The sequence below is a fragment of the Gavia stellata genome, chromosome 23 (genome assembly GCF_030936135.1).
Source record: "Gavia stellata isolate bGavSte3 chromosome 23, bGavSte3.hap2, whole genome shotgun sequence".
Classification (NCBI taxonomy): domain Eukaryota; kingdom Metazoa; phylum Chordata; class Aves; order Gaviiformes; family Gaviidae; genus Gavia; species Gavia stellata.
In genome coordinates this window covers 6,069,539-6,082,923 of record NC_082616.1, presented here as the reverse complement: position 1 = coordinate 6,082,923, position 13,385 = coordinate 6,069,539, and the positions used below count along the sequence as shown (strand labels likewise).

The 13,385-nt window shown below is 38.8% G+C and overlaps 1 protein-coding gene across 1 annotated transcript in view; it reads left to right on the top strand.

Moving 5' to 3' along the window:
- Positions 1-13,385, top strand: part of SPTLC3 (serine palmitoyltransferase long chain base subunit 3) — an 85,087-nt gene that overhangs the window by 28,311 nt on the left and 43,391 nt on the right. The window contains exons 2-4 of the mRNA XM_059828586.1: positions 2,736-2,927; positions 4,537-4,691; positions 5,639-5,787. Coding sequence (XP_059684569.1) covers positions 2,736-2,927; positions 4,537-4,691; positions 5,639-5,787 — 496 coding nt within the window. The remainder of the gene's footprint in view (positions 1-2,735; positions 2,928-4,536; positions 4,692-5,638; positions 5,788-13,385) is intronic.

The window sequence follows — 13,385 nt, the reverse complement described above, 5'->3', positions numbered from 1 at the left end:
TGTTATTACAGATAATAATATACTTGTGAGTGTACAATTCAGCAGAGCACCCAGTGTGTAACTAGTGTAACTAGTGACCTTTGAATCATTTCAGGCATTTGTAGGAGACCTGCTGTATTTGATTTTGGTGCCAGCAACAGCTTAGTTACATCTATCTTCACTGTCTAAGTGCTTTAAAGGCACAGTCTCCAATTCCACCTCTTTCCTCTCAAATAAAACTTTACAATAACTTGTAAAAAGTCAGAAGTAATGTAATGCAAAATGGCAATTGATCATTCATCCACTGACCGTTTAGGTTGGCTGAAATTGTTGAACGTTCTCGTGATGTTCAGTCAGTCACACGTATCCCAGTGCTTGGATTTTAAATGCTGCACAAAAGCATCCACATTACCACTCTCCAGAAGCAGCAAATCCATTTAGTTTGGTTATTCCGATCCTGAGACTCTTTGTCTACTTTTTTGTGGGACTCTAGGGATGGATGAAATGCTCTCTGTTTTCCTCACTTTAGTTTTTAGACAAGATGTCACTGTATTTTTTTGAATTTGTTCTCCCAGCCTTGTACTAACCTTGGGCTATTTGAAGACTCTTGGTTTTCATCATTCATGGACAGGAGAATATGGGTCACAGTCTGACTCTGCATTCTTAGTACTTTACTACTATTGATGCCATTTACTACTAGCTGTTTGTATTAAGGATAGTAGGTGACAGTGGTTCCATGTTTAAGTATATATGTCATACTGACTGCGTAAAACAGCAGCAGCTGAAATCAGAGTTCCATAACAAAAGAGCATTAGTGTGGAAGAAGAGTTTTGCAATGCAGGAGTCTGATATGAGATTCCCTGTTCCTTTACCAAAAAGACGTATGACAGCAAAGTGTTTCTTAATAAAATTGATAAACAGAATCATCATGCTAATTCTCTCCTCTGAGCTCAAGTGCATTATCACATCCTCACAGCTTGACAAGCTACAATGTCAATTGAATTGCCGTAGATGACCATAAGTATGCTCCTTAGCCCATGGCAAATACAAGATAATATGACTGAGCTTAATCCTTGATGAAATACTTACTTTATCTTGTTGCTGTGTGCACACAGCTGTTGTGGCTCATGTGAAATAAGACTTGAACCACGTATTTACCTCATCCTCATAAAGTGTTTTTCATGGTAAATAGGTTGCCCTAAAAGAGCAATTAGCTTGAGGTAGGAGTGCGTGTGTAGCATTGCTTCAAAGGTCTACCCTCACATGGTGAGAGGCAGCCCTGCATCCCTTCTCCCTTGCAGGGCAATAAGTCTTTCCAAAGTCTAAATGTGTTTCTGTTCAGCCCTACCAGCAATTTTTTCCTTTTTGGGTTTCCTTCAAAATCTTTATATTCTATCTTGTGCCCAACACCCTTTTTTCCTTTTTTTTTTTCCTTTCTCTCTCTCTCCCAAGAAAACTTTGTGAATCCAGGGTTGGACAGCAACTTACTACTGAAATCAAAATCTTTTGAGGATAAAGGCATTTTAATGCAGTATGTAGATCAATAATACTCTAGGTCTGACAAGCACAGTGAATTTGCAGTTGTTCTTAATATAATTATTCTATTTCAGCTTGCTGCATTACAGAAATAGATAATCTACTTGTTTTAGTTCATCCATCCCACAGACAGCAAGTATTAATGGTATTTCTTCATGTGTCGGTAGTCTTGCTTTATAATATGCTCAAAAATGTGTGTCTTGTGTCTTCCCCCTGCCCCCAGAGGGCAGTTTTTTCTGGATTACATTTTGTTATTTTTGAATTAGCAGGTTGGATGTTACTAGACAGTAAGTGTAAATGCTATCATATTTTGCAAAAATAAGGGAGTTACCTCTCTTCCAAAGAAAAATCTGATAAGCCTACTAAATATAACTTAGTTTGAGAAGACTGCAACTGAAAAACTTGGCTTCTTTAATTGGAAAATGGAAATTCTAGAATATTTTCAAGACAAAATATTTTGTCCACACATGGTTGTAAATGTCTAGGAGTTGCTCACAATAGGGTCACTAATTCCAACAAGCAGGGTGTCTGTGTGTCTCTCCTTTCTTTTTTTTTTTTCTTTTTTTCTTTTTTTTTTTCAATACCCTTATAAGTATGGAACAGATCACTGAAAATATGAATAAAAGCATTTATGAAATCAGAACAGAAATAGGAGTCTGGGATCATAGCTGGTTTGGATACTTCCTCAGATCTGAAGAACATCATGGTAAAGGTGCCCTATTTCAGACAGGACTTGTTGTGTATAGGTTAGTTGCTGCAATGGGTTACACAAGACTTCCAGAAGCAGAGTCAGGCGCAGTGTAGGTGAGTTTTTAATGCTGCCCTTCCCTTTTTATAGCTCTGTCTTGCAAGAGCAGAGTATCATGGTTTCCATTTAATCACCTTTGAAATAATTGTCCAATTACACAAGAATATGTTGCAAATCTTTCATAAGTTTCACGTGTTTCAAAATACGCAAGGGATTGGTGTTGAAGACACCTGCAATTGAGGATGTTGGTGTAGAGAAGAGAAAATGGAAGATACTTGTAGCGGTCAGTAAAAACTGCAGTGTTAAAGGTCCTCCTCTTCAGGTATAAGTTGCATCAGCTGATACAGTGTGAGGTCTAAATGCCTTTCCTAATTTGTGGTGTAGTAGAGAAAAAGATTTGCCTTGAGGTCTAAGGTCTAAGCTTTGATGAGATTAAATGTATTAATCACAAGTTTCTGTTCTGTATTTTCAGAAGAATGGCATATCAAATGGAACTCTCTACAAAAAAACATTTATTGAGCACTTTGAACAGGCACCGATGTATGTTGCTGTTCTTACTTTCCTGGGTTTTGGAGTGGGAACAATATTTGGCTACCTGCGAGATTTTATGAGAGCCTGGGGACTAGAAAAACGTAACATTGCTGCAGAGAGAGAACAACAAAAAGTATGTATGAAAAAGACATTATCCACAGCTGACTTTTCCCCTGCTTGCAAGTTATGTACAGTAACCTAGCAAAGTAACGAGGCAGACAACTTTCATCTTAGAGAAGAACATTGCATAGGGATGAGAGGAATGGCACACAACGGAGTATAGTTAAACACGTGTATGAATATGTACCTATATATATGTAAAATCATAATTTTCACCCAGAGAGATGTTCACCTTGTTCTAAGAGTGTCAGAATATTCTCAGCAAAATAATCTCAGTGTATTAGGTCAATCCACAGAAAAAGAAAACTCAGAAATGCCTTATTGTTAAATATATCATCTCTCCAAATCTTTTAAACACCAGTTTTTCTTTGTCCCATCTGGCTGTCTTACTTTGTTCTTCATAGCAATAGGCAGTGCTAACACCTTTGTAATCACTGACTTGTATTTGCTGAACTGATGGTCACAGAGCACTCAGGAATCATTGTCCCACCACAAAGTGAATGTAGCCTGAATTCTTGTGAGTCCCGACTTAGAATTTTTTTCATCCCACATAGTTCTAAGTGAAACTTGCACATCAGCAAGCTCAATTGCCTTCTAACTTCATTTAGATTTTTTTGTTCCTCCTCCTTTTCTGTGCAGTTTGAGCCATCGTTTACAATAACACCTGGCATAATGGAGGAAAAATGCGAATAATCTTAACTGTTCCTCTTACAAATAAAATTCCCGAAGTTGTTTCCTGTTTTGGCTTTGCAAAGATGCATGTGCTACTTAATGAAATATCATGGTGCAGTCTTTTTATCAGCATTCTCATGGAATAGCCTTTTCAACTCGCTTCATTATTTGGCCATTTGTTGAGCTATTTTGATTCCAGACATGCCAGTTATATCTTTTTGCCATCCACCACAGATTACATGTTCATTTAATTCTCCAGTCTCCCACATATGTAACTACATGCCATGTTATTTTATCAGTTTATTGTATCCAGTGTCTAATATGGCTATATTGCTGTTTCATATAAAACTTTGTTTAGATTCCATACCTTTCTTTTAATTTAATTTCCAAGTAAAATCCATAGATCGAAATTAATTGTCAACAAACCTAGTTGTCTTAACTGACTGCTTGCATGTCCAGTCTAGGCCAATAATGCCTGGATCAATTACATTGGACTAGCTCTAATCTAATGTATCCAGCGTTTCATGAAATATGAGTTGTTTATCCTAGTTTTGCAATCTGCTCCACACATAGCAAAATGCTCAATTTGAAGCATTTGGTTTCTCCAAGTGAAAGAATCACAAGTTCTTCCATTTCCAACTTTCCAAATATTGGACCAGAGAATTAAGATAAATTGTTGACCATTTAAAAAAAAAAACACACAAAACACACACAAAAAAAAAAAAACCCAACAAAAACCACACAACCCACCCCCCAAAAAGCTAATACTGTATTTCAGTGGAATTAATGTAAGATATTTGCTGATTGGAGTTGTTTGTGACATAGGAACATGTGGCCTTTATAACTCTCTGTTTACTAATGAATCAGTTTTTCCTTTTTAATGGGAATGACTTGGTTACAGAAGCAAACATTTTCCTAGCAACATAACCCTGTGCATGTTTTCAAACCAGGATTTTGTGCCACTTTATCAAGATTTTGAGAACTTTTACACCAGAAACCTCTATATGAGAATACGGGATAACTGGAATCGTCCAATTTGCAGTGTCCCAGGGCCACAGTTTGACCTCATGGAACGCGTTACAGATGATTACAACTGGACATTTAGGTGAGTCAGCCTACACTCTGCAGCTGTCAGCTTCATAAGAATACTCCTGATACATCTGCAAAGCACAGAAAGTTGCATCTAGCCCCTCATACCTAGATCCTCGACTAACGTACATCAGCATATTTTTTTCTGAAATCAGTACCGTGCTGACAATCCGTCCCCTTTCTTCTGAACATTGTTTGGAAATGCAGTATGGAAAGGACTGAACTCTATCACAAATGGGTTTTGTTTGGCTGTGTCAGCACAAGTAAGACTGCTTACGCTTCATTTCTAACAACAGACCTTTAGTCAGAATATTACGACGAAATTTGTTGTATCCCTTGGTTAGGATTTAAATCATAATTTCTTGCATTGCGTAAATATGGCTTCTTTCTTACATAGCGAGTCTTCACCAGTGAGTTTTAAGCAGTTTACAGCTTGAAGATTTCAGTATATCGCAACTGTTACTGAACTAAACAGATATGGAAATTCACCACATAGACAATGTGTAGGTTGACTATATTTCAGCTTATTGAGAATGTATCATAGTGTTCCCCACAACATTTTCCTCATGTTTAATTTCTGTGTGTATGTGAACACTGATGACTTTGTGGAAGCTGTTGACAATTTGCTTGAAAAAATAGTGTCTATAAGTTGTTCCTTAAATAAAGTCCTAGGCTGATTTGTTTATTTAAATCCACAAAAGCACTCTTTCACCTAATACCAGTATATTGCCATCTACAGCTTGGAACCTGGAAAACATTCTGAGCAAGAAGCAGTATTTAGTCAGGAAAAGAGAAAGGCTGGAAAACCTTTTGGAACGTTAAAGTATGAGGATTGTAAATTCCCAAATAGGAATTTGACAGTGGAACAAAATTTGGTGGGAAAATTTTGGGGCTTTTTCTTTTATTTTTCTTTGGGGTTGGATGGAAAGTTGCACTATTCTTTAAAATCTGCTTTAATTATAGGTTTACAGGAAGGACTATCAAGAATGTAATCAATATGGGTTCTTATAACTACCTCGGCTTTGCAGAAACGGAAGTTAATGCTTTGAAAACTGTGACCATAGAGTTACAAAAATACGGGACAGGAATCTGCAGTACCAGGCAGGAAATGGGTGAGTAAACAGCTAGATGACCACCAAAGTTTCTGTAACGATATGCTTTTTCTTACAGATATCTTGAAGGAATTGGATACTTGGAGAATTTTAGTCACATCAACAGTTACTTGTTTCACTATTAAAAGCAATGCTGTGCTTTATTCATTATCACATAAGGACTTTTTTAAAAGAAAAAATGTTATTGATTTTTGGAAAAGTAAAAGCAAATGTGTCATGTAGTGGCCTGGGATTTTTAATGTTGGAAGTAAAAGCCTTATTTTTTAAAAGTAAGATAAACATTGAGACTTCAAGAATTGTTCTAGGGTAAATTTAATTGCATCACAGATTTCTATCAGTTACCACATACAGAGTATTCTGATTAGTAAAATGAGCTTTTACATATTTTTTTTTTAATTCCATGTTCTAAGAATATATTGTGATGTTTTATGAGACATTAATGGGCACAACATAGATATTTCTAGTGTGCATCTAAGGAATAAATTCAGGAAGGCTCCATCTGACTTTTTTGGCTTATACGTCCTTTATGATTTGTCTGCTTTTTTGGTTTGTAGTCTGCATGTAGTGTTGTCTTCAATTGTATATTTTTACACAAAGCCTTGCATTCCTAAAGGTGTGACCAGCCTGCATTTCACAGAAAACAATTTCGAGCTATAGAAATGCAAAGGGGGGTTTCTCTTCAGGCTTTATCTTTCTTGGGAGCTATCAAAAGAAAAAAAAGGTAGTCTTCCCAGCATGGAGAAGTCATTGATAGACTTTTTTTTTTCCTAATCCAGCAACCTGAAAAATTTCATTTTGTATCGCTCAAAGCAAATTCTTTTCCTCCAGAAATCTTATGGAAAAAATATTGTATTTCATTTGTTTTTTTTTTTTATTTAAAGTCTCATTTCCAGACGAAAAATAATGCAAACCTTGCCATCTGCTTCTTATCTTGTCATCATGGTTTGATTTGGCAATAATAAATATGTTGGTGACACCACTTAGAGAGGGTTTACGAATTGACCCTACTTTCCTTTTGTAGGTGACCCATCTGGTGACTGCAATATATTGTTTAACCTGAATTGCATGCTTGAAAGCGGTCACCATTACTAGTCATCTAAGGTATTGAAGGAACATTTCTTTGTGTCTTTTTCTCTTGGATTCTATTTTGCCTGAGAGCATTTCAAGCTGTCTTCAGTAGATCAAAGAATATGCCTGGTGTTCCTCATTCTGTATCTTTTGTGGAATTTTTTATATGGAAGACTTGCATAACTTTGACTTAGTCTCAAAAAAAAAAAAAAACCCACCCTTATGAAAAGATTGATTCTGTCTCCAAATATTAAAAGTCTTATTAGTTAACTTCATCTAGTCTGTTTTGAGAGCCAATGTATACAGATTTCTAGGACTTTCTCTTCATCTGAACTCCCGTGCAGTACTCAAAGTTATCTTGACAGATTGAGCAAAGTTTTAGATTCATTCTAATTGCTTTCACAACAGATACTCTCATGAACTTCATTCAGACTATTCACAATGCAAGAATGGGCTACAAATAAAGAACATTGTACAGGTCTTGTCAGGATCAGTCTTTTAGGGAGTGAATTTCAGAGAGCAGCTTGGACATCAAGGCTTATTAAAATGGAAAAGCAGGGTCTTAAGACCTGGCTTCAATGGTGTAGGTGAGCAGTCATAGCGTTTTGCCCTAGGCAGCTAACAGAGAGCGTGTGCTTGTGTAGTCAGTGGAGAGAGAGGCCGCTCCACAGAGCGATTCTGACCAATGGTTACTTCGTTGGCCCTGGCCGTGTTGGAGCCTGTCTACCACCAAGGACTGTATAAACAACCTAAGGAAAATAGCTTCTTATTAGTATTGTCAATACCCTCTTTTCTTTTTCCTTTACCCTCGTACACTGCTTCAGCTCTATTCTGGTTCACAGTTGTGCAGATTTGAAAAACTATCCGAGTTCAATATATACTTTCAAGAGAGAGTGTCGTGGTTTAAGCCCAGCCGGACTAATCACCACACAGCTGCTCACTCACTCCCCTTCCTCAGCTGGACAGGAGAGAGAAAATATGAGGAAAAGGCTCGTAGGTCGAGATAAGGACATAGGGAGATCACTCACCAATTACCATCATGGGCAAAACAGACTTGACTTGGGGAAATTAGTTTAATTTATTACCAATCAAAATCAGAGTAGGATAATGAGAAGTAAAACCAAATCTTAAAAAAAACAACACCTTCCCCCCCACCCCTCCCTTCTTCCCGGGCTCAACTTCACTCCCGATTTTCTACCTCTCCCCCCGAGCAGCGCAGGGGGACGGGGAAGGGGGGTTGCGGTCAGTTCATCACACGTTGTTTCTGCCGCTCCTTCCTCCTCACACTCTTCCCCTGCTCCAGCGTGGGGTCCCTCCCACAGGAGACAGTTCTCCACGAACTTCTCCAACGTGGGTTCTTCCCACGGGCTGCAGTTCTTCACGAACTGCTCCAGCATGGGTCCGTTCCACGGGGTGCAGTCCTTCAGGAACAGACTGCTCCAATGTGGGTCCCCCGTGGGATCGCAAGTCCTGCCAGCAAACCTGCTCCAGCGTGGGCTCCTCTCTCCACGGCTCCACAGCTCCTGCCAGGAGCCTGCTCCAGCATGGGCTTCCCACAGGACCACAGCCTCCTTCAGGCATCCACCTGCTCCAGCGTGGGGTCCTCCACGGGCTGCAGGTGGATATCTGCTCCACCGTGGACCTCCATGGGCTGCAGGGGGACAACCTGCTTCACCATGGTCTTCACCACGGGCTGCAGGGGAATCTCTGCTCCGGCGCCTGGAGCCTCTCCTCCCCCTCCTTCTTCACTGACCTTGGTGTCTGCAGAGTTGTTTCTCTCACATATTCTCACTCCTCTCTTCTCCGGCTGCCGCTTCCCGGTTTTTTCCCCCCTTCTTAAATATGTTATCACAGAGGCGCTACCACTGTTGCTGATTAGCTCAGCCTTAGCCAGTGGCAGATCCGTCTTGGAGTCGGCTGGCATTGGCTCTATCAGACATAGGAGAAGCTTCTAGCAGCTTCTCACAGAAGCCACCCCTGTAGCCCCCCTGCTACCAAAGCTCTGCCACGCAAACCCAATACAGAGAGGTAGGGAAGGGTCTGTATGAAAGGCCTTACCTTTTTTAATTATCAATTGCCATCTTCATCTTAGAAAAATAGAACAGAATGGTTTTGTTCCTGGTCAGATAACATTTCAAAACTTTTATTGTTATTGTGTGGCTGAGCTAAAATGGTTTGAAGTAAAAAATGCAGCGAGCTGTAGGAGCCAAGGCTATAAATTGCCTGTGGGGTCCTAATCCAAAAGAGCGCTTGAACATATTTGTAGTTTCAAGCTAATTGACTTTGAAAGTACTGTTCTGCTTATGTGCATTTAAGTGTCTGCCATGTTTGGGGTTTTACCACGACCTCTCTCAAAGCAGTGATAGGTCTCTCTTTTTGAGAAGGATCATTCTGCTACTTTGAGAAGATTTCAGAGACAGGGAGAAAACAAAGAAGAAACAAATAAGATTAACGCGAGTGATGTTTGAAAGAACACATGGTGGTAAAACTGTCCTTTGTGGTCTTCTGCCTAAACTCCTCCTCTTATAACTGCGCAGACTGTGGAGTGTGTATAAAATGCTGTCATACGAGAACGTTGTTCCACGTAGTTTGCTCTCAGAATAAGTTAATATGGACATTTTAACATGGTTGTTTATATCTTTACAAAAATGTGTTTTATTAAGGAAACTTGGTGAAGCTAAACCTTGCTAAATGTAAAACAGTTATTCTATGTTCTCAGAAAAGTAACTTAAGACCATGTGTAAACATAGTTCAGAAATTAACTTCAGTGAGAACTGTGAAGCCCTGCTCATGCTTTCCCTAAAACAATAATGCATATACCGCTTGAACAGACGTTCCTGTTTAAGCACAAAAGCATCAGAAACTGATAAAAACAGTGGCTGGTCGTCTTAGATTTGTCCTCCATAAAAAGATTTAAGGCTTTTCACTCTATTTTTAATTCCACGCTCCTTTTAAGTTATAATAATAATAAATCACTTTCTTAGCATAACAGTGTCATTTCAGACACATTCCTGAGGCTTTTGGGGGACTTTCAATCGGAAAGAAAAATATTTTCCTTTTTCTAAGACCAAGGTAACTATTACCCCTTAGGAGCAAGATCTTGGGGTTATAAGTGGTAGTTCTGTGAAAGCATTAGCTTATTGTTCAGTGGTCAGAAAGCAAATCAAATACTAGAAATCATTAGGAAGTGAACAGAAAGCCAACCATAGAACCTCAGTATACTACTGTGTAAAGCTGTGGTTTGCTGTCTTCTTGAGTACTCTGTGCAGTTCCGGTCAAAAACATTTAGCAGAACTGGAAAGCATCAGAGAAGGGCAACAAGGATCATCAAAGGCCTCAGACAGCTTCTGGGTGAAGAACTACTGAGCTAGCTGTCTTCAGCTGTCAGAAATGCCCATCATCTGGCTTGAAAAGAGCCTAAAGGGGGAAATTATAGAATTATGTGTGGCGTGGAAGAGTGGTCAGGGCTGGCTGTTCATTGTCTCTTCTGCTACAAGATCTACAGGGCATTTTATGAAGTTGGTAGGAGGTTTCCATCTAAATATAGGAGGCAGCTCTTCATGCTGGAGACTGGCAGACCCGAGGAACCCATTGCAAAGGCTGCAGATGCTAAAACTTTACACTCCTTTGCATTCTAGGGGATACTCCCCAACATACAGAGAGATCATTGATAGTTACTAGAAATACCAAAACTATTATATGATTCAGGATGTCCTTATGCTGAAATTAGTTAGAACCTGGGATGCTACTATATATGTGTTTGTTCTGCTTTCATTCTTCCCCAGACATTGATACAAAACCAGTGTTAGACGAAGGATTATGGGCAAAATGGACCTTTTGTGTGGCACAGTGCATCTAATACTAGTTGTGTAGCATTATTTTAGGTAATTAGTTGTTTAGTATTAATTTATATTATTACTTATATGCCTATGGCCATTGCTGTACAATCATTAAAACTGGACCTGTGGACTAGCAAATCATCGTACAAATTTGGCTTAAATCAGGAACGAGCACATACTCATATTTTTATAAAGTTGGGCAGTATTTACGATACAGGTAGCATATAAGGAGCTAATGAAGCAGTAACCTGGCTGTATTCAGTGTTTCTGGGGACACTAAGATTCTAAAGACTTTAAGGGAAGATACTTAAAAGAGATCAATAAGAAAGACTTGTACGTATGCTTGCGGCATGTCTTCTAAGAGCAGTAGCTTGGGTGAATGTGTGAAAGTGGTTGTTGTCAGACAGTAGGCAGAAGGCAAAAAAACACTGATACCATGGTCTGCTTAGAGGTGAAAGACTTTTGGGTTCTGTGTGGTACCTGGGATGGAAGTAGCCCCTGAAGGATCTTGGCAGCAAAAATTTAAGCATAAGTAAGATCCTTCAGAAAATTTTGAGGCAGCTGGAGATGTAGAATGAGGACGCTCTTGGTCAGAGGGTCAGGCTGGGAGGAAGGATAGGACCATTCACCTAGAATGGTAAGAGCACTCTGAGCGCATCTGAGAATGGCAAGGTTAAACTTACCAAAGCCAGGGGAAAAGTTGCTGCATTAACCGTGTGAGGTGTCAAGGGAGGACACAATGATCTGTACCTGCCATATCTGACAAAACTGACCATGCGTGTAGTTTAAACTAAAACAGCTTTTGTCAGCAGCAGTGCCTCCTGCAGGTACAGAAAAAGTAAATTTTTTTATTTCTTTGGCTAGTTCATTATAAGTCAAGAAACCAACTGGGACATGAAAAAGCAGGAAGTTTTGTTCTCCAGGAATATACGTTGGGTTTGTGACAGTAATTCTTAAATGTTGAAGGATTTAAGTAACTGGAAATCAGCTATTCAAGTAACTGGAGTATTCGGAACATTAGGGTATTTCATGTCAACTATTCCTCAAAAATCTCTATACTATGTCTTATTTATGTTTTATTTATTTCAGTCTTCCTCTCAAAAGTGTTATTTTTTACCTTAATAAAAATGCTAACAAATAGGAATCTAGATAAATTTGAAGTAGCATGTATTCCCTCTATGTAGTGAAAAGAATGACAACTTGAATGCGAAGTCCTTTTTTCCCATGCAGATCAATGTATTTTAATGGCTAGATTGGGAGCTGGTTGCTGTTGGAGGCAGGCTCACAATCCTTTTGTCCGAGCCCATCCTGTCATTCTTATGTTTATAGTCAACCTTTTCTAAGCAACGTAACTTGAAATTATTAAGGGAGAATTACACAAAATGATTATTTAACACTGTTTCATGCTTGCTAATTGCAGATGATAATAAAATCAGTCATGTTACACTTTTTCTAAGATAAGGCAGATTATCATGCCCTCAATGCTCCTAGGCTTAGTGCCAGGGCGGTGACGGATGGGAAGTGTCACGTGAGCAGCTGGTAGTTCCAATGCTCTATTTATCTAACTCACCATTATTCCTTATGGAGATGATATACTTGAGTAACAGGAGCAAATGTGTCATTAGTGCTACTTAAGCAGCCAAGCAGGATTCCTGCCTTTTGAAATCCTTCTCCTGTGATTATGCCTTGGACCGAAAGACAAGATGGAGCCTGCACAGAACACTTAGAGAGTGATTCATTCTGGAGGGCATGGTTAGGAGATTACCTTTTAACGCCTAGTTTGCACTCAGTTGTAGGGCTTTTTCTTTGTTTAAGGATTTTTTATATTTGATTGTGATCTGATTTCTAAAAAGCAGATCTGAAAACCTATGCCAACATTCAAAATACAAAAGTAGCTCCCTCCCCTTCACTTCCTCCTGTTAGGTTTTAAGGCCTAATATGAATTTCTAGCAGCATTTCAAGAACGTAAAAATAGTTATTTGGCCCTTCTTTCTTTTATACCACTTCAAAGGTTTAATTAGGGCCAGGGCTCTAACTCCGTACTATACAAACACAGAAATAAATGGTCCATTTTTCAGTTAGGAGAAAGAGATAAAGAACTAAAGTTTCAATAATTTACGGTTTCCAAATAGGAGCTTAAGGAGAAATACAGCCACATAAATGAGAGTTAGTGTGTGTGTATATATATATTTCATAATCTTGGCTACTTTCTGATAGAGTATGGTATAAATTAGGAAACAGTTCACAAGAGGAATTTTCCTTCTTTGTCATCTCCTACTGACATCATTTTCCTTCTTGCCTACCCTCTCATAAATAACTGATCCAACTTATGATCAAAGGGTCAAGTTTGTTCCTGGTATTTCACCATTGCAAAAGTATGCTTTGCAAAGCATGATTAAGCTCTGAACATCTTCTGGCAGGTGGAATGGAAGGCATCAGGAGTAACTAAAAGTTGTGTGACCTGTTTAAAACCTAAAATATCTCCAATATATACTGTTATCTACGTACATGCAAATATTTAGACACTTAAGATACTGCCATCCAGGCTTTGGCATGAAGAAGCTGGACTTAAACTATAAATTTTAGCCTTGTGTTTTTATAAAGGAAAAAAGTAAATAAAACTGGAAGATCTAATTTAAGCTGGAAGTTTTGTTAAAATGAATCTACTCCTTTCTGACGATCAGTAAATTA